This window comes from Squalius cephalus, assembly GCF_949319135.1.
Source record: "Squalius cephalus genome assembly, chromosome: 3".
NCBI classification, from domain to species: domain Eukaryota; kingdom Metazoa; phylum Chordata; class Actinopteri; order Cypriniformes; family Leuciscidae; genus Squalius; species Squalius cephalus.
Window position 1 is genome coordinate 43,914,402 of NC_137124.1, and position 25,091 is coordinate 43,939,492.

At 37.8% G+C, this 25,091-nt stretch overlaps 1 protein-coding gene across 6 annotated transcripts in view; it reads right to left on the reverse strand.

Moving 5' to 3' along the window:
* Positions 1-1,062: 1,062 nt before the first annotated feature.
* Positions 1,063-25,091, reverse strand: part of dennd4c (DENN/MADD domain containing 4C) — a 228,618-nt gene continuing 204,589 nt past the window's right edge. For all 6 annotated transcript variants that reach the window (XM_079866350.1, XM_079866349.1, XM_079866348.1 and 3 more), the window contains 4 exons: positions 5,365-5,482; positions 4,992-5,145; positions 3,352-3,416; positions 1,063-2,925 (listed from right to left, as the gene is read on the reverse strand). In XM_079866350.1, the coding sequence (XP_079722476.1) occupies positions 2,789-2,925; positions 3,352-3,416; positions 4,992-5,145; positions 5,365-5,482 (474 nt within the window). In that variant the 3' untranslated portion in view covers positions 1,063-2,788. The remainder of the gene's footprint in view (positions 2,926-3,351; positions 3,417-4,991; positions 5,146-5,364; positions 5,483-25,091) is intronic.

A 25,091-nucleotide genomic window follows, 5' to 3' on the forward strand; every position in this document is an offset into this window, starting at 1 on the left:
AAAATGGAGAATAACATGTAATTGTGATACTGAGTAAATATGTTACTATGCTGTTCATGGTAAATACATTATAACATTGGACTGGACAGAAGCTGCATCGCGTCCGTGGTTTATTGTCCATTTATTCTTTTACAGAGGCGTAACATGTCTATATTGTCTTAATGGACAGTGAGGATGAAAGTTTGAGTGGCCAAAGACTCTTCAATAATCACAGATGGAGAATTGCAGAGATTAGTTGAGTCTTGGGGTCAGAATCAGAAAGCCTATTTAAAAAAAAATCAAACAACCCCTACATCCCCACATATTGTTTGGGAGGTTTTCAAGAAAAATGCTCCTCGCTCCTCCAAAAACAACCTCCAGCATATTCAGTTGTCAGACACGACTGGAACTTCAAACGGCACAGGGTTCTGTGGTCAGATGAAACTAAAAAAAGAGCTTTTTGGCAGCAAACACGCTAGATGGGTTTGGTGCACACAAGGATAAAAAGTACCCCATGTGTACAATTTAATATACCATTGGATCTTTAATGTTGTGGGCATATTTTTCTGCTGGAGGTCTTGGACTTCTTATTCAGATACATGGCATTGTGGATTCTATCAAATATCAACAGATAAAAAATAAAATAAAATAAAATAAATCTTATAATGGGCCGTGGTTGTATCTTCCTTCAGGACAACGATCCAAAACAAACATCAAAATCAACACAAAAATGTGTTAGGGAGCACAAAATGAAGCTTCTGTCATGACCGTCCTAGTTCCCTGACCTGATGAGTGGAGTGAACTGAAGAGAAGAAGCACCAACATGGATCTGGGAATCTGAAGGATCTGGAGAGATTCTGTATGGAGGAATGGTCTCTGATCTCTTGTCAGGTGTTCTCCAAACTCATCAGGCATTATAGAAGAAGACTCAGAGCAGTTATCTTGGCAAAAGGACATTGCAAAAATGTATTTAATAAAAGGGTATGAATAATTGTGGCCAATGTGTTTTGGAGAAAAACATTTATTTTATAATGTGATTTCCCCCCCCACTTTCAATTATTTTACTTAAATGAAAGGTTAGGATTTTGCCAATTTTTTTAATGAAAGATCAAAAGGATAAACAAAGCAGATTTATTTGTTACAGCCATTTTTGATCATATTTACCAGGGGTATGATTAATTCTGAGCACAACTGTATATATATATATATTAGGGGTTACTATTATGGATGTGTATGCTCTGTTGTTCTATAGGTTTTGTAATTTGGGAAAACAGCGATGAAGCCTAAAAGAGTCCCGTTATGCATCAAATACAATAACATTCCTTGACAATGATGATAAGACAATAATTTAACAAACTTCGTTTGCACCTGGCTTGTTCCACAAACAATGGGATGTTTCTTTTACACTTAAAAAATACATACATATTCAATGAAAGAAAAGAGTCAGGATATAAATTAAAATGATAAAGGCAGACCATTTGCTCATGTTAATTTATTAGTAGTAAATTAATCTTACATTTTTACAAATCCACAAGTCCTACTTTGACTTGATAACAAGGCACAATAACTATTTTGATTTCACTGAATAATTTGTTAATGGCAGTGACTTGAAGATTTTTACATCCTTTGGATTCGCTTGTACAATGGGACAAGAAAAAAAGATTTCAATAAAATTAATGGACACTAATTTGCCATAACTAAAGTAATCTAGCAGATTAAAAAGCAAGTTTAAAAAAATATTTTGATATAGATTCTTGTTGTTTGAGGTGCTATGAACATTTTCTATTCTGTGTTAAAGAGTCATTTCTTAATACAGATGATGGAAATATCTTTTTTGTCTTAATCAAAGCATGTGTATTAAACAAACCATGTGTATGTGTGTGTGAATGCATTAATAAAGAGTTACTTCATAAATCATCTCCTCCATTCCAGATGTATTTCACGATATTTTCCACAACACATCATTATCCTACATTTAGGTCTAAACTAAAGTATGTATTTCTAAGAAACAAATCAACAGTTTATCACTTTTCCATCATTCATATTGATTCTAGCCTCTGTTTAAGACATTATAGATGCTTTCTGGAATGTTCTGGAATTCATCTGATTGTCCTCTCTCACATTATACCACTTTAAGGTGTGGTCTATCTAATGAACATGCACATAGACACTCTCACGCACACACACCTCTCACCTTGAACGTGAACACTGAAAAGCCTACATTAACGTCGAAGGGCTCTGTGTTTAAGACTCCACAGAAATCTAGCCAAAGATCCCTCACTTGAGAAAGGCAACAGAGTTCAAATATCCCAATACAGAAAAAAAAAAGAAAATTATATATATACACATGGCGACAATGGAGAACGATAAAGCAACTATCTCTGAAAGTGCACATCAAATAAGACCATTGTCACTGACACCTCTCTAGAATGCTCTCCCCATATCCATAGAATCCTTCCACAGGTCGGCTGAAGAGAGAAGCTAGAGTCAAAGGCAGTGTAGAGAGACATCTTACAGTAAGAAGATTACTCATAGTCTTTCATTTACTTCCACTGCGGTTTGAAAAGGGCTCACACACAAGAGGCAGTTCAACATCTGAATATCGACAGTAAAATGCAGTGTCTACCCGCTGTACGGCTGGTGCCACGACGCTCTCAGGAATTTCAGAGCAAAGAAGCCAAATTTGTTTTTATTCTGGTAGATGATAAAAAAAGTACCATTTCAGGGGATGGTGCAAATGAAGGAAATTACTGTACAATTCTGTCCCTGACTTAGGGCTTATACAGTCACTGTGGGTAAGAGGAGCAAATCAGATGAACGGGGCTCCGAAGCACTTGAGGCACCACTGCACACCGTTGCTAGGTGGTCTGTCAATGGGGGATAGGACTTTAAGCTGTTCTGCGCTGAGCTCATTGTATGCAAGACGGTATTCACGATTAAAGGCTTCTGTGAGGGAAAAACAAAGTAAAAAAAAATAGTTAAGAAGTGAATCTCATATAATTCAAGGATATGAATTCTATAGGAAATTATATTTGCCAGAAGATTTGAAAATCATTGTTTTTTTTTTATTTTTAAATGTGATAGCTTTTTTGACAATATTTATTAATTTCTCTTTTTTTTTCACATTACATTAATGAGAAGGAGATTTGTTTGCAATGTCTTAAAAACACATTCCGTTTCAATGCAAAATATTGCATCTCAATGCATCTTAATGGTCCTAAAAATATACTTCATGTTCTTTATGTAAATACAACTTTTATCTTTCTTTTGACATGGAGATATAAAGATTCACCCTATAAGCACTTATTAAATTAATTTGATGACTGTAATGAAATCACTTTCATGTGAAATTAAAGAACAGAATTTACTTACCAATATCAATGTTCTCCTTTCCTAAGGCAACAAGTGACAGAAACAGAATTTCCCTATATATACTCCTAGACATGAAGAGAAGAGTTCATTAGAACACAAGATACTCATACACCTATATGACAAAATGATTGCAAATGAGTTAGACCTTGGTGATCACAAACAACAGGGTTCTTATTAAGCTGCATATTCAGCTGTGAAAACTCTTGGGATAGTTTTAGCATGTTATTGGATATGACAATGTTAATGTATTTGGTCTTGGTGGACTAGATCAACTATGGAAACTACTGCTGTTTTTGCGGTTGCAGAAGAGTGATTATCATAGAAATGCGTAAGACTCCCACTCTTTGACTACTGTTACAACAAACTGATGGCAATGCTTGAAATGTGCTTACTTTTTACTGTACATTGCTAGCCCGTTAAGATTATGTATTCTTCATTGAATCAAATCATACAGGGAATACAACACTGAACTTTATATGCAAATTTGCAATAATTAAGAAATATAACTATCCTCAGACTTCAATGAAAAACTTAAAATGTCTAATTTACATGGTAAAATTATACGAACGTACCATCTTTTAGTTAAATTGTGGCCACATTTTACTTTTTGATCCTTTGTTGTAGTCCTAGTTATATAATGGAAACGAATTAATACAACGTGCTCACAATTTAACTAAACAAAGTGCCCCGGAATTAATAAAAAGTGCTCAATGACAGACACAATATATATATTTTTGGCATGTCCTGTGCAGTTCTCAGTATAAGGCAGGGTTCTAACACACATAGGGTGCGTCTCAAAAGGAAGGCTGCATCCTAGTGAGGCTGCGTCTTTCCTAGTCCAGTCATTCGGAGGTTTGTAGGCTAGAGTTTTCCTCAGAATTAAACACTAGAACAAGACACCAACGTTGTCATGGAACGAAAATAATATTACAAGTATATTATGAAAAATAATTTGTATTAAAAAGCTTTATATTAACTGCCTTTCAATTAATGCAGTACAAGTAATAAATATTTTATGTGGGTCACAATACTGACGTAAATTACACTAATGCATGTATTAGAAAACTAGGCTACCACTCTTAATGCTCCTATGCAAAGTAATAACCTTTATCTTTTTTATTTATTTTTTTATGGGAAGAGTAATAAATGAAATTATATAAATAACAATGCACACCTGTTTTAATGTGTAATAACCTAAAATACGTGCTAGTACTGTAAACAGTACTATGTAAGCACAGGTTCACATTCTTGACATTTACTATATTATTTGAATTCATTCTAAACATCAAAAGCATACATATAAGTACTAAATTTGCTAAGTTTGTATTATTTATTTTTTACAGTGTTTTACTTGCAACCAAAAAATCTAGCCCATTGGCAGATACATTTAATAAGGAAGTCACATAAATTGCCCTTATAAAGGTAAAACGCCTCTGGAAATCAACTCAATGCAGGACCAGCTCACAGCAAACACTGAATAAGCAAGTAAACTCCGGCTGCAGAAGCAACAGAGGTCAGTCAGCCTTGTGCCATGTAGTAAACAATGTGATTGCAAGCAGATTGTCTGTAAATGACCTATCAGTCTAACAGTTTCATTTCAAATTTAGGCATTTATACAAAACATAGCATGCATGTCCAACCTCTGGCGTTTAACTTCTGGATGTTTCTTGATCTCCCTAAGGAGCATGTTGATGGGGCCATACACATCGTTCGTCTGAATGCTGCGAACAATGCTGTTCAGTAGAGTTCGAGTCTCCTGGTGGTCAGTGGGGCTTAGAGTTCCCTTTCTTTGCACTGCACAACAAAGACACTCACATTCAGTGCCATACATGAAGTAGCTTAGTGGCAATCCATTCATGAGGTTTCAACATAACAAAACAATATTTATTACGTTTATTTAGATGTGCACCATTAATGTAGTTGATCCTAAAAAAAAATGTGTCAATGAACATTAATGTGTTAATGCTAATACTGAACAAATAAATCTTCTCAAAGCACCCCTGCTGTACTCACAGAAGGTCCTCCAGAGCTGATAGAGGGGCTCGGTGGGATCCTGATGTAAGTTGACATTGTCCCACAGCAGCTGCACATACACCTGCTTACTGTCCTGAGACAGAGATGTCTGCGGCAGCTACATGAGGAAAACAGAGAGGGTAGCTTTATCATGTAGTTCAGTTCATCAAACAAGCAATTATGGGTTGAAATACACAAAATGACTCAACAAATGAGGTATATTTTCATGAAGAGACATGATGGCTCATTCTGGGTCCGTGTAACGCTTCACAATTCAGTTTTTACCCCATAAAGTGCAAATGTAAACATAAAAAAATGAAACGAAGTAACTGGAAAAAAAGTCAAATGAACGCTTAATCAATGGATAATTGCCATTTTGTGTCCTTTTTAAAATTTCCTTTTGCTAAATTGTGACTTAAGAAATTATCATTTGAATAAACGAAATCTAACCGATTTTATATTTTTTCCCTTGTCTTGCAATTTGCGCAGTAGGCTGTTCCATTAGCACGGGGTGGCATTTTGTGTAGACCAACTGTTTAGACTAACTGCGTGGACGATGAGAAGTAGTTTAAAAGGCTAACACAGAGGATGACCTTTTTCACACAAAGTGCCATAATTTTTATTGTTAATAACTGTGCTAAATTTATGGCAGACTTGGGATGGCCATTGGAAGGAGTGGGCGAAATGAAAAAACAAAACAAAACAGTGGCCTGGCTACTAATTTTGCCCACTGCCCCACTCACCTGTATCTAATGTATTTGTTATTACTTTATATTGTTGCATGCATGATACACCTGTGGAATAACAAATGTATTAAATGTTTAAATGAGGTTACTGATTTTAGCATGTGAGGCATAGATGATGATATTTCAAAGAAGATTAAGTCAAGCAACCCAGGTGTCGGACATTAACCCTCTGGGGTCTAAGGTGTTTTTGGGGTCCTTGAGATTTTCTGACATGCCCTGACATTTTGTGCTTTTTTCAGTTGCTTATAAACATATTAATGGCAAAGGTGTAATTACACTCTATTTAGCACAAACAGGGCTACCATAATATGTGAGCAACATGTATGTACATGTTTGTATTTTTTAGAGAATAATGTTTATGCATGGTTATTGAAAAAACTAAAAACTAAAGTTTCTGAAATAAGGCCACAAAACACATACTAAATATGTGTCAATAAGACTTTTGACTAATGGATGTTGTCGCCTAGAGTTTTTTCTTCAAAATGATCTGAAAATCATCCTGCCTAATCATTCACATAAAACAATACATTGATTTAAATTTTGCAAGACACTTTCTGTTTGGAAAGGCAATATTCGAGTGGGTGTCAACGATCCAACACCATCATGCATATTGAGTAGTTCACACCATTGAGGAGACAATGGGGCCCGCATACTTAATGAGCCATTCATTCAGGTGTGTCACTGAGCCACAAGAAAGAATGCAAGAGCAATATATATATATATATATATATATATATATAGTGGTGGTCAAAATTGATGGCACCCCTGATAAATATGATAAAAATGGCTGTAAAAAATAAATCTGCATTGTTTATCCTTTTGATCTTTCATTCAAAAATCTAACCTTTCATTGAAGTAAAAGAATTGAAATTGGGAGGTGAATCACATTATAAAATAAATGTTTTTCTCCAAAACACGTCGGCCACAATTGTTGGCACCCCTAGATTTTTTTTATGAGAAAAATATCTCTGAAGTATATTCCCATTAATATTTACCTTTATTAGCACACAAGGGTGACTAGGAACATGAAATTGTCCAGCTATGACTTCTTGTTTCACAGGAATTTAAATATGAGGAAACACAAAGGCCAAATTCCCTGAATCATCCATCACAATGAGTAAAACTAAAGAATATAGCTCTGATGTGCAGCAAAAGATTGTTGAGTATCATAAAATAGAAAGTGACTGTAAGAAAATAGCTAAAGAATTGAAAATCCCCATTTTGACCATCAGGGCAATAATTAAGAAGTTATAATCAACTAAAGATGTGAAGGATCAAATTTAAGAATATGTTTTAGATCTGCTGATCCTACTTCCTTACATAACATCACATGAAAAACTAAGGTGAACTATACTGTATTGGGCATTCAAGGTGAACATGATGGCATCAATTTACTGATCAGAAGTCAGCTGTAAGTTAGCTGTCTAAACATTGTAATAGTCAGGGGTTTTGTTAGTCTTTGATCTTCCAACTAAGAGTTGAACTGTGTGTGAATGTTACATAGTCTTAGGTCTCGTGACCATTTGTTGTTTATACCATTTGGGGGGGGGGGGGGGGGGGGGGGGGTACCATTATCTCAGTTGGGGGTAATTGCCTCTATTGTCTTTTGATGATTAGATGTAGTGGTCAGCCCTAAGTCTGTGTGTAAGTTTAGCACCTTTAAGGTAGTCAGATCATGTTGGAAGTACTACAGCGACGTACAGCGGAGTTCTCAATAAAGAATAACTTCCGTTGAACGCGATCCCAACTGTCTCCTGGTCTCTGCTTTGAAGAAAGAAAAACTTTACAACAGATGCTGCCGTGACCCGAATGGAGACAAAGGAAACTCAAAGAATTTTAAGCTCAAAGAACTGAATCTTGAAACTTCAAGCTCAAAGATCTCAACAAAGCTGACTGAGTTCCGAAATTTTTCTGTACAACCAACGATTCGGTGAGTTTCACTCCATTCAAAGAACCAATGCAGACCAGTACAAATGTGTTTTTCCTCTGCGCCGTTCAGAGAAGTAGTTAACAAACAGCTGTAGAGTTTGGTTAACTAAAGATGAGCCTCTAAAAAAAGTTTTTCTTTTAGAGATGAAATTTATCCTCTGTTGTTGGCAGGGAAGATTAACAGTTACATGTTAATATTGTGTGTATGCTCTTGATCTGTAAGCTAGAGAAAGTTAGCATCAAGTGCTAACAGTTGGTATCCTTTGCTTTAGGCAGAGAAGAATTAGCTTTACATGCTAGTTATTTCTGTTGATCCTCTGTTCTTGTCAGCAGGGAAGTTAGGTGTGGTAATTTGGAAAGTTAACAATAGTTAAGCTGTGTTAACAAGTGTACCCTCTATTGTAGACAGTAGAGAGAAGTTTTAACCCTCTGGGGACCAAGGTGTTTTTGGGGCCCTTGAGATGTTCTGACATGCCTTGACATTTGTGCTTTTTTCAGTTATTTAAAAACATGTTAATGGCTAAGGTGTAAATTCACTCTATATAGCACAAACAGGGCTACCATAATATGCGAGCAACGTGTATGTAGATGTTTGTATTTTTAAGAGAATAATGTTTATGCGTGGTTATTGGAAAAAAAATAAAAATGAAAGTTGCTGAATTAAGACCACAAAACACATATTAAATATGTGTCCACAAGACTTTTGACTAATGGATGTTGTCCCTTTGAGTTCTGGCTTCAAAATGATGTGAAAATAGTCTTGCTTTATCGTTCACAAAAAAAATACATTGATTTAAATGGTGTAAAACAGGTTTTGCTTGGAAAGCCAATATGCGAGGGGGGCGTGAAGGAGGAGTAGTTTACACCTTAGATTACAATGTCCCACCCACTCTGCATAATGACTCTGCCTAATGAGCCATGCATTCAGGTGTGACACTGACTGAGCCACAATGAAAGGACAAAAGATGTATTTAGAAGAAGACTTATATTGACCATTTAAGATTTCGCTTACATCTCTCTTGTAAATATGTTTTGCTATTTTATTAAAAATGTTACAATTACAACAATAATTACAATTTCAACAATATTTCAAGTGTACTCTTTCTTTGTAAAAAAAAAAAAAAAAAAGATTATAGGCCTACATTTTATCATATGTATTCATTAGTTTGAATATAGCCAACATTGGAACATCTAACATCTTAGTCTATGACTTTATTTTTGACAAAAATAGTATTTTATATATATATATATATATATATATATATATATATATATATATATATATATATATATATATATATATATACAGACCTGCAAACTCCTCAGACTAAAAAAGGTGACAGTGTCGCCGGGGGGGCTTGGGGGTGCATACTAACTTTTTTTTTTGCTACATGCCATGGGATTAATCAATGCATGCTGATGAATGATGTATAATAATAATAATTAATCTGCATACCCTAGTTTTGCACTGATGTAAAAAGACTGACAGTGACACAATAAGACCTAATGTTAGCAAAATGTTTTAATCTTTTAACTCTTAAAAAAAAAACTATTAAAAAAACATGTATGTTCTTTAATGTTTGATTATAATTTTACTGTCTTCACATAGGGATGGGAATTGATAAGATTTTATCAATAATAATGCCACTGACGATTCTGATTATCGATCCAATTCTTTAAAGGGTAACTAAACCCCTGGTCAGAGCCTGACTCCACCCACTGGCAATATTTGAAAAATGCTAGAAAAGTGGGCAGACCGCAGAGGAGATAGAGGGGACGAACCGAGGGCTGGGCTGAGCGGGGGGGCGTGCACCTGAGACCCGCAGTGACAGATTAATTGACAGCTGCTGTCAGACTCTAAAATGGAGAGTGACTCACAGGGTCGCAAGACGACGTAAAGTACATGCATCTGATTAGTTTTATCGGGTTGATGTCAATAGCGCACGCTCTCTGTAGGCATATTAATATTTTGCAGCTATGTGAAAAAATCCAGCAAAATGCGCCGCCGCGTTTGTCGACCCCAGTGGATTAACTTTAGCCTAACCATAAATTGTGATTATATATATGATCACTCACATCAAGACGCCGCTGCGGATGTGGAGTCCATGCAGGAGGAGCAGCGTTTGGCACTGCGTCGCTTTTCAGCGCGAGCTGTGTGGAGAAGCCCATTTCCACCTGGAAAGCTATGCAGTCCAGCAGTGCTGTTGCAACCAGCAAACCTACACCTACGTACCCTCCCGACCACTGTAGTAAATACAGATAAATCTACGCTAACTTGAAGCTATCCTAACTGATGCAATACTATGCGTGGTAGCTCTAGCTCGTACCAAGGGAGGGCGTGGTGTGCTCGTACCAAGGGAGGGCGTGGTGAACTGGAACCTGCTTACGTAGCGTTGTACCGCTTACGTCACACAGTACCGCAAACATCCAATAGGAAAATTCAACTGCAGTAGCCACCGTTCAACCTAAAGAGGGCAGCACTCAGACGTTTTTACACCATATATTGTAGAATTAAACAGGGCCGGCCCGAGGCATAAGCGAACTAAGCGGCTGCTTGGGGCCCCCTCGCCACCAGGGGGCCCCCAAGCGAGTTTTTTTTTTTTTTTTTTTTTTTTACATATTAAAGCTGCCGTCGGCAACATTTTTTTGATCATATTCAGTGAAATCGACACTATAATCCGACAGAACAACATAAATAAGGTGGTTTTAGAAAAAAACCCGAGCTTCTAACTCCACCTGGAGCGTGTTATTTGTTTTGCAAAAATCCACCGCTCCCGTCTCATCGGATCCAATCAGCGCAGGGGGGTGTGAGATCTGACTGTCAATCACATGTCGTGCACACCCCACAGTCACAGATCCCCCGCGGCTCGCGCACGTTACAATATCACATGCAAAGGACACGCCTGAAGAAGTTCGCCTGAGATTGTACGAAGCGTGATGGCGGAGAGAAAATCTACTAACAAGCTTCCAATTCCTCTGTTATTGCTATCTATGGATAGATTAGCCAGGGCAGCCTACCTCCGAGTCCATGGTGTTGATCGATGCTGAAGAGACGCGCGCGTTCACAGAAAATCAGGTACACATGCACTGACTGACGAACACGACGTCTATGGGAGAGTGCTCGTTGGTAGTGGGGGAGGGGCATGAGAGTTGTAAACATTCAAAATTTTGGCTAAGTCCACCAATCTGCCCGACTTGCCGACTGCAGCTTTAATTAAATTAAACAAGTGACATAAATTAATGAATGGATTAATAATTCAAGACAAGAAAATTCTGATTTCATGATCAATATATACCTGCCTACAACTGCTGCTGTGTCTGCCAGTGTTTGAGTCATGCGCATAACCTCGCGTGCATAGACAATTCGTGCGCAAAGTCACGGTAATGTTAAGCCATGTCACAAAAATTTGATTTGATCAATGATTTATCCTTTAAATTTAATGATATTCAGAACAGAACAAGAATAAAAAAATAACTAAAAACAAGCCAAAACGAAATAATTTAAAGCGAAAGTGAAAGCGGCGTTGGGCTCACGTATCTCTCTCATTAGAATCAAAATGTTTCAACATTCGCAATGGATTTGGATGGTAAACTATTCTTTATTATAGGCTTCTTTGTACTTCACCCACGTTCCAATATCGAGGGGAAAAAATCACCCTCTTCACATGCGCAAAAATGTGCTTGAAATCCAATATCGAGGGAAAAAAATCACTCTCTTCACATGCGTAAAAATGTGCTTGGAAACATCACAGTTGAGCGTTGCTTAGGCTATGCAGTGCTGAATAAGAATTGTAGGCTTATTTAAACAGAGCAGTGTAATTTTTATATGTTAGGTTGACTATTTTATTATTATATTTTATTACGGCTATAACGAACAGGCTGCGATGTCAAGATTGCAATGCTTGAATATGTTGTGTGTGTGTGTGTGTGTGTGTGTGTGTGTGTGTGTGGCACGGGCGCGATCGAACAGTGGAAACATAAAAACATACTCCGTCATGTTCATACAAGACATCATTCAAACTGCAGTGTTGCAAAAGTTTGAGGATATTTTGCAAATAAGTTTTTTAATATGTTTTGTGACAATTTGTTCTCAGAAGTTTCAAAGAGTTAGTAAAAGAGTAAAGAAAAAGTTAAAACATTTTTAAGTATCTATTTTTTATTAAATATTTATTTTGTATTAATACATAACCTCATTGTATTAATTTATAATGTAACATTATAGAGTGACATTGTGTCAATAATCGTCAAGCACAGGTGACTCCGCGTGGTGGGAGGGAGCCCCCAAATCAAATTCTGCTTAGGGCCCCCAAAAGGCTCGGGCCGGCACTGGAATTAAAACATTTTATACCCAAATGTCAAAAAAAGTTACTCGAATCAATGAACAGCACTAATAAAGCCCCATTCTTACAGATCATTAACTAAAAAAAGTTGGTTTAGGGTTTAGTTACCCTTTAACGATTCTCTTATCGATTCTTGATTGCACTGTGTGGAAAAATGTAGTCATATGCTTTTAAAAAAACAAAACAAGTGGTTTTATTTATTTTAAAGTTTAAGCTTGAGTTAGCAAACTGTACTTTTTATATAATTTATGTAATAAATAGAACCTTATTGTAAAGTGTTACTGATTAGTTATACACCGATTCAGACGTCTCCTGAGTTCACTGTTGAAAAGATCAGTTGTTTTAACCATTCATTAAAATGAATCGGTTCAAAGGAGTCATTAGTTCGCGAATTGGACGTGTCGTGCGCGTTGTGTGATTATCCCAGCAGTTAGGACATGGACATCCAAGATTTGTGTCAACACAGAAAACATTTCATCACTGTATAGTTTTATTTCGTTTAATTAAAGTGTTGTTTTATGTCAGCTGAATGTCCGGAACGCTTTTCAGAGAAGATAAGGAAACTTATTTAGCACAATTTACACCCAGCAGTAATTCAGGAAAAAAAAAAAAAAATCTCCGAATGCTCCACATGAAACTTTGGTCTTCCGACCTTTTACCACCGTGTCGATTTATTTTGATTAATATGTGCGAGGGAGAGAGCAACACAGCGCCTAGTTTGGAGACGGTGAAGTTGTTTACACAGAGTGCGCGCGCGCGACCGGCTCTCTCTCTCTCGTTCTTTCAGTTAAACATACGCCCTGTCACAAATGCATCTGTTCATCTACATTACTCACCGATCAAATAAGTCTTTGGCGGGACAAAAATTCACTTTGGTGGGCGCTAAAACAAGTTCAATGCAGGAAAATTCATGCGTGAGTTTCCATTAGACTCGCACGGTAGCCAGGAGTCTCATCAAATGGCGAGCTCAGCTCAGTTGACGCTGTGTGCTTCAAGATTCTGACGCAAGTGCTAAGATTCCAATTGGCCAAGAGAAAAAGTGCTAAGATTCCGATTGGCCCATTTTCTTATAAATGTCAATTATAAGAATTATCCAATAATGTTTCGCAATTCTAGCCTGCATGGCAGTTACTGTGAGAAACAATACCCCCCCCCCCAACCACACACACAAAAAAAAAAACTCTCCGGTTCTATGCGATTCACGTAAATGACCCAATTGACCAAGAAAACGGCGATTGTCGCCGAAAAGCGACAAGTTTGCAGGTATGATATAACGTTAGATATGAGCAGAAATTGCTAAACAAAAGCTTATTTGATGTGGCAGTATATTCTACAGTAGCCTAAAAACTGTACACAAATCTAGTCAACAAAATGTTGTCTTTCATACTTCGCCTGACTGTAACGTTGTTTTTATGAAATATTAGGGCATATAAATGCTAATTTGCAGTTTAATACGTTGCTTATACAAATACATTTTATTTCAACATATTCCAGTCGATTTTTACTCATCTCAGTAGGCTATAGCAAAGCAGTTTATTCTTTCACACACAGACGCGCGATTCATTTTTAGGCTAAACAGTCTTTACAAATATGTACCCTTCAATTCATCTCACAGAAAGGCGAGTCATATTATAGAAATGCGATTCATCTTTTTGCGGTTTACATAGGCCTACACTAACGTTATTCCATAACGTTATTCCACATCAACACTTGAGAAAAGAAAACAGCCTACCTCACTCCTCAGCGGGATCTGCTCCTCATATCAGGAGATATTGCTCCTCATATCAGCACTGTTCTGAGGAAACTTTTCTCCATAAGGTAGGCTATATTATGCCTCACTCGCGGCGCTTTGTTTACAGCTGATGTGGGCGTTTCACAGGTCTGAAATGGTTCTCAGAATTTGCGTTTGAATAGCACGCGCTCTCCGGGGAGTGGTCACATTACTTTTGAATGATCTCGTAATGAGCTCGACTGGAGTCGCTCTCTTTTTATACAGATTACAGAAGCTGAGAATATTTATTTTTTATATAAATGACTTCATTTAACCCCCTGAGGTCGGCTATCGCGCCGGCGCGATAGGCACATTTTTTTCCCTATCAGTGAAAAAAATAAATAAAATAAAAATATTACTTTTTATCTTATATGCTTGTGTTATACATCAATCGATCCTGTTAAGTGTGTATTATTTTTGTGTATACTCACAATAAAAACAAAGTGTTGTGCTTTTCGCCAAATAAAGAAAAATAAACACGAAGCGAGTTCTGCCTTCTCTCTCTCCGTGTAGTCCATTCTGAAACGCGTCCGAAAATGAACCATAACTCAGCGAATACTTCTCACACAGACACGTGAGATATGTCTTTATGAAGCTTGAAATCTCTTCTTGTAAATGAAGTAATTTATATAAAAAACAAATGTTTTCAACTCATGTAATCTGTCTGAAAGCAAGGAGAGGTACCGTTTTCCCTTCTGCCTCATTATCTTTATAATCAGCTGCTGCCGCCCCGCCCCGCCCCCGGCGATTCACATGTAAATAGTTTACCTGATCTAGTATGCATCGCATACGCCCCCCCATCAATGCCATAAAAACACAGTTTCTTCATGAGACTTACTGATAGTTCATCACGTTTTGAGTATGGCTCGTTTCTCCGGTGAAGACGCCCTTCAGATGATTCTGGACAGCGAGGAAGAATGCACGATACCGGGTTGTTTCCTCAGAGGAAGATTATAACAGACGACGAACGGCAGCATTTTGAAGAGCGAATTCCGCCGAGGACACAATTTCGGAGTAAGTTTTACTTAAAAGTCTTTTGTCTTTTATTTTTCGTGTTCGCATTTATGAGGAAAAAAACAATATTACGTGACAGTTCTCCATGATGGACGCGAGCGTTCTAAGCACTAAAAGACTTTCAAACATTCACAGAGACCTCAAAACAGAAAGTACAAATCCTTTCTTTAAAACGAATTTCGTTTTGTATCAATTGTATCTTAATTTTAATAATTTTTTCATTAACAAATTTCCTGGATTTAAAGTAAATATAGGCAATCACAACATAAGGTCTGAACTGGAGATCATCATGAACCCGTAGCCTACTCGCCTCACATGTCTAAAAAAAAATCGAAATATATTTACAGAAAGCTGGTTCTAAACAAAACCATCCAAAACAAAATATGTAGCCTAATAAATGTGCATTTCTCCGGTGCGTTCACTGCGAAGATCGCGAGTCAAAAGCCTATCATCAACTTCATCTTTGCCAGAAGTTAAATTTATATCGAGTTTGTGAATGAATGATGTTGTTTTAGCAAACTGTATTGCTAGACTGAGATGAGTAAAAATCGACTGAAATATGTTGAAATAAAATGTAGGCTATTTGTATAAGCAACGTATTAAACGGCAAATTAACAATATGCACTAATATTTCATGAAAACAACGTTACAGTCAGGCGAAATATGAAAGACAACATTTTGTTTAGTAGATTTGGGTACAGTTTTTACTGTAGAATATACTGCCTCGTCAAATAAGCTTTTGTTTAGCAATTTCTATATATAAAATAGCCTACTATTTTTGTCAAAAATAAAGTCATCAACTAAGATGTTAGCCATTCCAATGTTGGCTATATTCAAAGTAATGAATACATAGATAAAATGTAGGCCTATAATCTTTTTTTTTTTACAAAGAAAGAGTACTCTTGAAATATTGTTGAAATTGTAATTATTGTTGTAATTGTAACCTTTTTAATAAAATAGCAAAACATATTTACAAGATAGATGTAAGCAAAATCTTAAATGGTCAATATAAGTCTTCTTCTAAATATATCTTTTGTCCTTGCATTGTGGCTCAGTCAGTTTCACACCTGAATGAATGGCTCATTATGCAGAGTCATTATGCAGAGTGGGTGGGACAATGTAATCTAAGGTGAAAACCACTCCTCGTTCACGCCCCCCTCGCATATTGGCTTTCCAAGCAAAACCTGTTTTACATCAATTTAAATCAATGTATGGTTTTATGTGAACGATAAAGCAAGACTATTTTCACATAATTTTGAAGAAAAAACTATAGGCGACCACATCCATTAGTCAAAAGTCTTATTGCCACATATTTAGTATGTGTTTTATGGCCTTATTTCTGCAACTTTCATTTTATTTTTTTCCAATAAGCACGCATAAACATTATTCTCTTAAAAATTCAAACATATACATGCATGTTGATCAGATATTTTGGTAGCCCTGTTTGTGCTATATAGAGTGAATTTACACCTTTGCCATTAACATGTTTATAAATAACTGAAAAAAGCACAAATGTCAGAGCATGTCAGAACACCTCCAGGGCCCAGAAAACAGCTCAGACTCCAGAGGGTTAAAAGATGCGATCTCAAGCTTTGTGCCCGTGGGTCTGTTTGCCTGTTTGACTGAATTTTCGCGGACTTATAGATCATTTTCGAACGCGTTTCAAATGGGAGTTTACTGACAGAGAGAAGGCAGAAATCGCATCATGTTAATTTTTCTTTATTTGTCAAAAAGCAAAACACTTTATTTTTATTGTGAGTATACAGAAAAAAAAATAGAAACTGAACAGGATCGATTGATGTATTACACGAAAATGAAAGATCAAAATTAACAGAGCATTTAGTGTTTATTTTTCATTGCTAAAAAAAAAAAAGAGCAAAACGCGTGGGCGCGTTTTTGGTCCCCAGAGGGTTAATGTTTTTTTTTTTGTGGTAACAGAAATTCACAAAATGTTTAGGAAAAGTACTAGACTGATTACACCTTTTTGGACAGATAGGGAATTCAAGTCTTTGTTATCAGAGCACATGGACTCCATCGTGACTGAGAAAGTCAGATTGAATTTAACAAAGAAATTTGACATTGATGCAGACAAAGTGTGGTCAATTGAAGATTGTAAGAAGGTACTAGGAGAAAGTATTCGCAAGAACAATGTGAAAGCCATTATCTGTTGTCACAGAGAATTTGGTTTAACCCTAGCTACAGAACAGTCTAAGCGCAACTCAGAGCTAGAGAAACAGATCAAAGAGCTCCGTGCTAGATTATCTTCTGTGACTAAGAAAGTAAACCGCAACAAAGATGCAGAAAAACTGATGTGGTAGAAGTTAGTCAGCCTGATAACAATTATCCTGACTTAAAAGCTTTCTTTGAAACAGATGTAGCCATCCAATTAGTAACTGATGAGCCTGTAGATTCAGTGCAGGTTTGTGGGGCTAGGAGAAGATCTCAGGGAACTGAAAGTGTTACTCACAACTCTTCTGTTGTCCAAATACAAACTGTTGTCAAAACATCATTAGGTCCTAAAGATATTGAGATAATTGCTGAAAGTTTGCCATCAGTGCAAAGACATTTTTCTGAGTTTAGGAGAGCATTGTTCAGTAAAATGCATCTTTACGACATGTCGTTGCCGGAAGTTACACAGCTGATGTCACAAATTCTAACTGAATCTGAATTCAACAATTTTGAGTCTGCTGTTACTTCCGAACTGCAACATGTCAGTAAAGGTGATTTGAGAGAAGGTGTTTTGAAAATTTTAAAGAACATTGTTGGACCGAACGTGGACTGGTCAAAAATTACCAATTGTGTACAGAAGAAGGGTGAAACTGTTTGTGAGTACACAGAACGATTCTGTCAGACCGCTGCCGTTTACAGCGGAATTGCCGACACTCCAGAGAAGGTGTTAGGTCATAATGGTCCTCTAGTTCGCGCATGGTCCGATGGTCTTTTGTCAGAACATAGAAATGCATTGCCTTTCTTAGATCTTACATGGTCAAATAGAACCCTGCAAAACAACTTGGACAAGTTAGCTACTTGGGAAAGAGACTCTGATGTCAAGGCAAGAGTAAAAATTGCAGCAGCATCCTTTAAGGTCAATTCAGAGAAACAGAAACGCAAAAGTCCTAGAGAAGCCAGTTGTTCTTACTGTGGCAAGCACGGACATTTTGGAAAAGAATGTAGAAAAAACAAAAATAACTTAAGACAAGTTTACATTTACATTTACATTTAGTCATTTAGCAGACGCTTTTATCCAAAGCGACTTACAAAGTAGGACTAGATTAAGCGAGTCATCATGAAGAGGCAAAAAACAAAAAGCAGCGCAAGAAGTGCTCAAGATACAAAGTTCAGGCATTATTCAGAGTAGCATAAGCCCGATAAGTGAGGTTTAGAGGGAAAGGGGAGGTGTTTTTTTTTTTTTTTTTTTTTTTTATGAGGTTAAGTGCTCCCGGAAGAGATGGGTTTTCAGATGTTTTTTGAAGGTTGTCAGGGATTCTGCATTCCGGATGAGGGTGGGGAGAGCGTTCCACCAGCATGGAACTGTGAATGAGAATGTTCTGGAAAGTGATTTTGTGGCTTTCTGGGATGGAACCACGAGACGACGCTCGTTGGCCGATCGTAGGCTTCTGGCAGGGATGTAGACTCGTAGGAGTGAGTGAAAGTAGGAGGGAGCTGAGCCTGTGATAGATCTGTAAGCAAGCGTCAATGCCTTGAACTTGATGCGAGCAGCGAGAGGTAGCCAGTGCAGTGAGCTGAACAGAGGAGTGACGTGGGCCCTCTTTGGCTCGTTGAAGACAAGACGGGCTGCAGCATTTTGGATCATCTGTAGAGGTTTAGTTGCACATGCTGGAAGTCCGGCCAGAAGAGCATTACAGTAGTCAAGCCTAGAAATGACCAGGGCCTGGACGAGAAGTTGTGTTGCATGCTCAGTTAGGAAAGGCCTGATCTTCCTGATGTTGTGCAGTGCAAACCTGCATGATCGAGCTGTCTTTGAAATGTGATCTGTGAAGGTCAGCTGGTCATCAAACGTTACTCCAAGATTTCTCACCGACTTTGATGGGGTGATTGATGATGACTCTAGCTGGATAGTGAAGTTGTGCTGTAGAGACGGATTGGCAGGGAGGACGAGAAGCTCAGTCTTTGCCAAGTTGAGCTGCAGGTGATGTTCCTTCATCCACGTCGAGATGTCTGCCAGGCAGCTTGAGATCCGTGCAGCTACTGTGGGATCATCTGGTTGAAACGAGAGGAAGAGCTGTGTGTCATCAGCATAGCAGTGGTAGGAGAAGCCGTGTGCTTGTATGATGTGTCCCAGTGATGTGGTGTAGATGGAGAAGAGGAGGGGACCAAGAACTGAACCCTGGGGAACCCCTGTGGTCAGTTGATGTGCTCTGGATACCTCGCCTCTCCATGTGACCTTGAAGGACCTACCTGTGAGATAGGACTCAAACCAGTGGAGTGAAGTTCCTGTGATGCCCAGTGCTGAGAGGCTGGACAGAAGGATTTGATGATTCACAGTGTCGAAGGCAGCAGACAGGTCCAGGAGGATGAGGACTGAGGATTTGGAAGCAGCTTTTGCGATCCGTAGGGCTTCTGTGACAGACAGTAATGCAGTCTCAGTAGAATGCCCTTTCTTGAAGCCGGATTGGTTGACATCCAGCTGGTTGTTGAGAGACAGAAAGGATGTTACTTGGTTGAAAACAGCTCTTTCAAGTGTCTTTGCAATGAATGGTAGGAGAGAGATAGGTCTGTAATGTTCTACAAATGATGTGTTTAGCGTTGGTTTTTTAAGCAGTGGAGTAACCCGAGCCTGCTTGAATGCTGTAGGGAAAATGCCAGTATGGAGGGATGAGTTAATGATGTGTGTGAGTGCTGGTAGAAGTGTGGGAGAGATGGCTTGTAGAAGGTGTGAGGGGATGGGGTCTAGAGGGCAGGTGGTAGGGTGACTGGAGAGGAGAAGTGTAGATACTTCTTCCTCGGTTAGTGGAGAAAAGGAGGGCAGAGGGATGTTGGCTGTGGAAGGATTAGGACAAGTTGGCCGGGGAAAGGACAAGTTAACAATGTTATGCAGATTTTACTACATTTGTTTGCTACTTTGAAGCAACCCCTCCCCTCGTCATTGGACTCGTGGGTAAGCTTTTTGAGGTGTTAACCATTTGGGCTGTGATTGCTTAATCTCCCCAGTAACTTACAACAAAGATGAAAGACTTATTGACTGTCACAGCCTTTGTTTGGGGGACATTCAGTATACTCACAGCCTTAAAGGGTTAGTTCACCCAAAAATGAAAATTCTGTCAGTAATTACTCACCCTCATGTTGTTCAAACCCCGTAAGACCTTCGTTCATCTTCGGAACATAAATTAAGATATTTTTGATTAATCTGAGAGCTGGATCACTCCTCCATAGGCTGCTAGGTGACCGAAACTTGCTGGCCCAGAAAAGTTATTAAAGAGATCGTTAATATAGTCCAAGTGACTACAGTGGCTTAATCTTAAGTATATCAAGCGACGAGAATACTTTTTGTGCGCAAAAACAAACAAAAATAACGACTTTATTCCACTATTAATTTCCTTCTCTCTGGGCCTCTAGTTGGTTCACGTAGTGTTTTTGCGTAGCGCGTCTGTGTTACACGTCACCACGTAGGCTCACAATTGGCCGAAGCTGGTCATGTGTGTGATGCGTCTGACGTGCAACACAGACGCGCTGCGCAAAAACACTACGAGGCCCAGAGAGAAGGAAATGAATAGTGGAATAAAGTCGTTATTTTTGTTTGTTTTTGCGCACAAAAAGTATTCTCATCGCTTGATATACTTAAGATTAAGCCACTGTAGTCACTTGGACTATATTAACGATCTCTTTAATAACTTTTCTGGGCCAGCAAGTTTCGGTCACCTAGCAGCCTATGGAGAAGTGATCCAGCTCTCAGATTTAATCAAAAATATCTTAATTTGTGTTCCGAAGATGAACGAAGGTCTTACGCGGTTGGAACAACATGAGGGTAAGTAATTACTGACAAAATTTTCATTTTTGGGTGAACTAACCCTTTAAATGTTATGCCACAGAATATTGCAGTCAGACAACCATCCTCTGTTAATGATGTCTACTAGGACTGATGTTTCACTGGAGAATGGAAATGTGCCAATTTTCTCACACACTGTACAGTGTGTACACAACACAGGGACAGAATAGGACACGGACAAGTGAGGTGCCCTGGGAAGAACTGAACTCAACAAGCTTCGGGGTGAACCCAGGGTGAAGACACTACCTCATAGGCCTTTCCCCATTTAGTCCATCCTTACCTCACTGGTCCATAGGTGTCAAATCAATTAAGATTAGGAAAAGAAAAAAACACTATACGATCACAATGTTTTCTGTAATATAGTTATATGTAAAAACGATATGGTCACCAGAAGTTTTAGACATAAAACCACTATACGATCATGACTTATGAAAGAGTGAAGTCTATGCATGAATACTGCTGGTCTGCCGTTTCTTTGTTTTATTGTGTTACAGGTATGTGTTAATGTCTTCGCAAGCGGAAACATGGTGTAAATCATCACCTCAGATATCCATGAACAAGCCTCATGAGGGACGAGTCATCAGAGCGACTCTACGTGGGAAATGGACTCTACAGGAAACAGACTTCCCAGCTATTCAGGCGCCATGGACTTTCAAGACTTCCACTCTTATGCTACATGGTTTTCTGTGTAATCATGTAGTTTATATGACATTTTACACCCTGCGTCGCAGGTGTCAACAGTTATGGTTTTGAGAAGAACTATGACACTCATGTAAATCAAGGACACAACACAGAATAAGTTATACGTGCCTGTAACTTTTTCAAGTTACAAGAATGAACTTGTAAGTGCTTAAATTTGTATTTTGTGAGAGTTATTAGAACTCTCAAAGAGGGGACTGAAGGATAAAATTTAAGAATATGTTTTAGATTTGCTGATCCTACTTCCTTACATAACATCACATGAAAAACTAAGGTGAACTATACTGTATTGGGCATTCAAGGTGAACATGATGGCATCAATTTACTGATCAGAAGTCAGCTGTAAGTTAGCTGTCTAAACATTGTAATAGTCAGGGGTTTTGTTAGTCTTTGATCTTCCAACTAAGAGTTGAACTGTGTGTGAATGTTACATAGTCTTAGGTCTCGTGACCATTTGTTGTTTATACCATTTGGGGGGGGGGGGTACCATTATCTCAGTTGGGGGTAATTGCCTCTATTGTCTTTTGATGATTAGATGTAGTGGTCAGCCCTAAGTCTGTGTGTAAGTTTAGCACCTTTAAGGACAGCCCACTGAAATGCCTATAAAGAAACCATGTAAAGTATGTTAGTCAGATCATGTTGGAAGTACTACAGCGACGTACAGCGGAGTTCTCAATAAAGAATAACTTCCGTTGAACGCGATCCCAACTGTCTCCTGGTCTCTGCTTTGAAGAAAGAAAAACTTTACAACAGATGTTACGAATCTGCCAGGAAGTGTGTCTATATTATCTTAATGCACGGTGAGGAGGATGGTTTGAGTGGCCAAAGACTCTTCAAGGATCAAAGATGGAGAATTGCAGAGATTACTTGAGTCTTGGGGTCAGAAAGCCTAAACATTTTTTATCAAACAACCCCTACATCACCACATGTTGTTTGGGAGGGTTTCAAGAAAAATCATCCTCGCTCCTCCAAAAACAAACTCCAGCATATTCAGTTGTCAGACACGACTGGATCTTCAAAAGGGACCGGATTCTGTGGTCAGATGAAACTAAAAAAAGGGCTTTTTGGCAGCAAACCCACCAGATGTGTTTGGTGCAAACAGGGATAAAAAGTACCCCATGCCTACGGTTAAATATACTGCTGGATCTTTAATGTTGTGGGCCTATTTTTCTGCTGGAGGTCCTGGACTTCTTGTTCAGATACATGGTATTATGGATTCTAGCAAATACCAACAGATAAAAAATCAAAACCTGACAGCCTCTGCTAGAAATATTATAATGGGCCGTGGTTGGATCTTCCATCAGGACAACGGTCCAAAACAAACATCAAAATCAACACAAAAATGGGTAACTGAGCACAAAATGAAGCTTCTGCCATGACCGTCCCAGTTCCCTGACCTGATGAGTGGAGTGAACTGAAGAGAAGAAGCACCAATATGAACTTGTGAATCTGAAGGATCTGGAGAGATCCTGTATGCAGGAATGGTCTCCGATCTCTCGTCAGGTGTTCTCCAAACTCATCAGGCATTATAAAAGAAAACTCAGATCTGTTATCTTGGCAAAAGAGATTGCAAAAAGTATTTAATAACAGGGTGCCAACAATTATGGCCAGCGTGTTTTGGAGAAAAACATTTATTTTATAATGTGATTTCCCCCCCACTTTCAATTATTTTACTTCAATGAAAGGTTAGATTTTTGTGAATTTTTTGAATGAAAGATCAAAAGGATAAACAATGCAGATTTATTTTTTACAGCCATTTTTTTATCATATTTATCAGGGGTGCCATCAATTTTGACCACCACTGTGTATATATATATATATTCTACCAAATTGGTTCACAGTTGGAAGCATCTCAATTTATTTTTATTTTTTTTCACAAATTGTGCTTGCAAATTGTATAATATCCAAGGAAAACATGCCAAGTAATTGTGCAGTTAATTCTCATACTGTATTTTCAGTTTTGGAATATGTATCCTCTCCCCAAATTTGTCACTAATAAAACACAATAAAAATTATTTAAAGAAAAGGCTTATATTTACCTTTTAATAGTTTGTTTACATCTACCTTGTAAATATATATTTTTTATTAAAAAGGTTACAATTACAACAACAATTCAAGTGTAATCTTTCTTTGTAAAAACTAAAGTATACATTTTATCATACATACTGTATTTCAAAGTTAAGGATTCATTACTTTGAATATAGCCTAGGCTACATTGGAACAAACACTATAAGAACATATTATTTGATGACTTTATTTTTGACAAAACTTACTATATTTAACATGAGCAAAAATTGGCAAACAAAAGCTTATTTGAGGTGGCAGATATTTTACAGTAAAAATATATAATCTATCCAAAACTAGTCAACGAAATGTTGTCTTTCATATGTCTGTAACATAGGTCTTTCGTTTTTATTATAAGGAATATAAATGTTAATTTGCAGTTTAATATGTTGCTTATACAAATACATTTTATTTCAACATATTTCAGTCGATTTTTACTCATCTCAGTATAGCAATACAGTTTGCTAAAAGCGGATCATTCATTCACACACAGAAACGCGATTCAAATTTAAACCGTCTTTTTGCGAGTTGTGGTAAACAGCGCGCATCTCTGCCGTTCATTCATTCACACACAGAAACGCGATTCACTTGAGAATGAAAAAAACTTACTACAGTATTCCATAGCTCAGGATCCGTTGCTCCTCGAAATACCCGCACTTCTGAGGTACATTTTCCATTATTATTATTACGATAGTATTATTCCTCACAGCGCTGCGAGACGGTGTAAACAAGTACAATGATCTGAATAAACTTGATGTGTTTTCTCGACCTGATATGGGGGCGTTCACAGTTTGCATCGATTGCCCATGGGATTGCCTCAGTCATTTGCGTTTGAATAGCGCACGCTCTCCGTGGGCGGGGTCACATTAAAACTTAATGAGCTGAGATGAGAACGACTGACATCTCTCTCTTTTCATACATATTACATAAACTGAGAATATTTGTTTTTTTATATAAATTACTTCATTCAAAAGAAGAGAATTCAAAAAGCACAACACTTTGTTTTTATTGTGAGTATCCACAAAAATAATACACACTTAACAGGATTGATGTATGAAACTGGTTTGTAAGATCAAAGTCAACAGAGTATTTGGAGTCTTGTTTGAACTGATAAGAAAAAAAGCGAGCTGGTATCGCCGGCGATACCGCCGACCCCA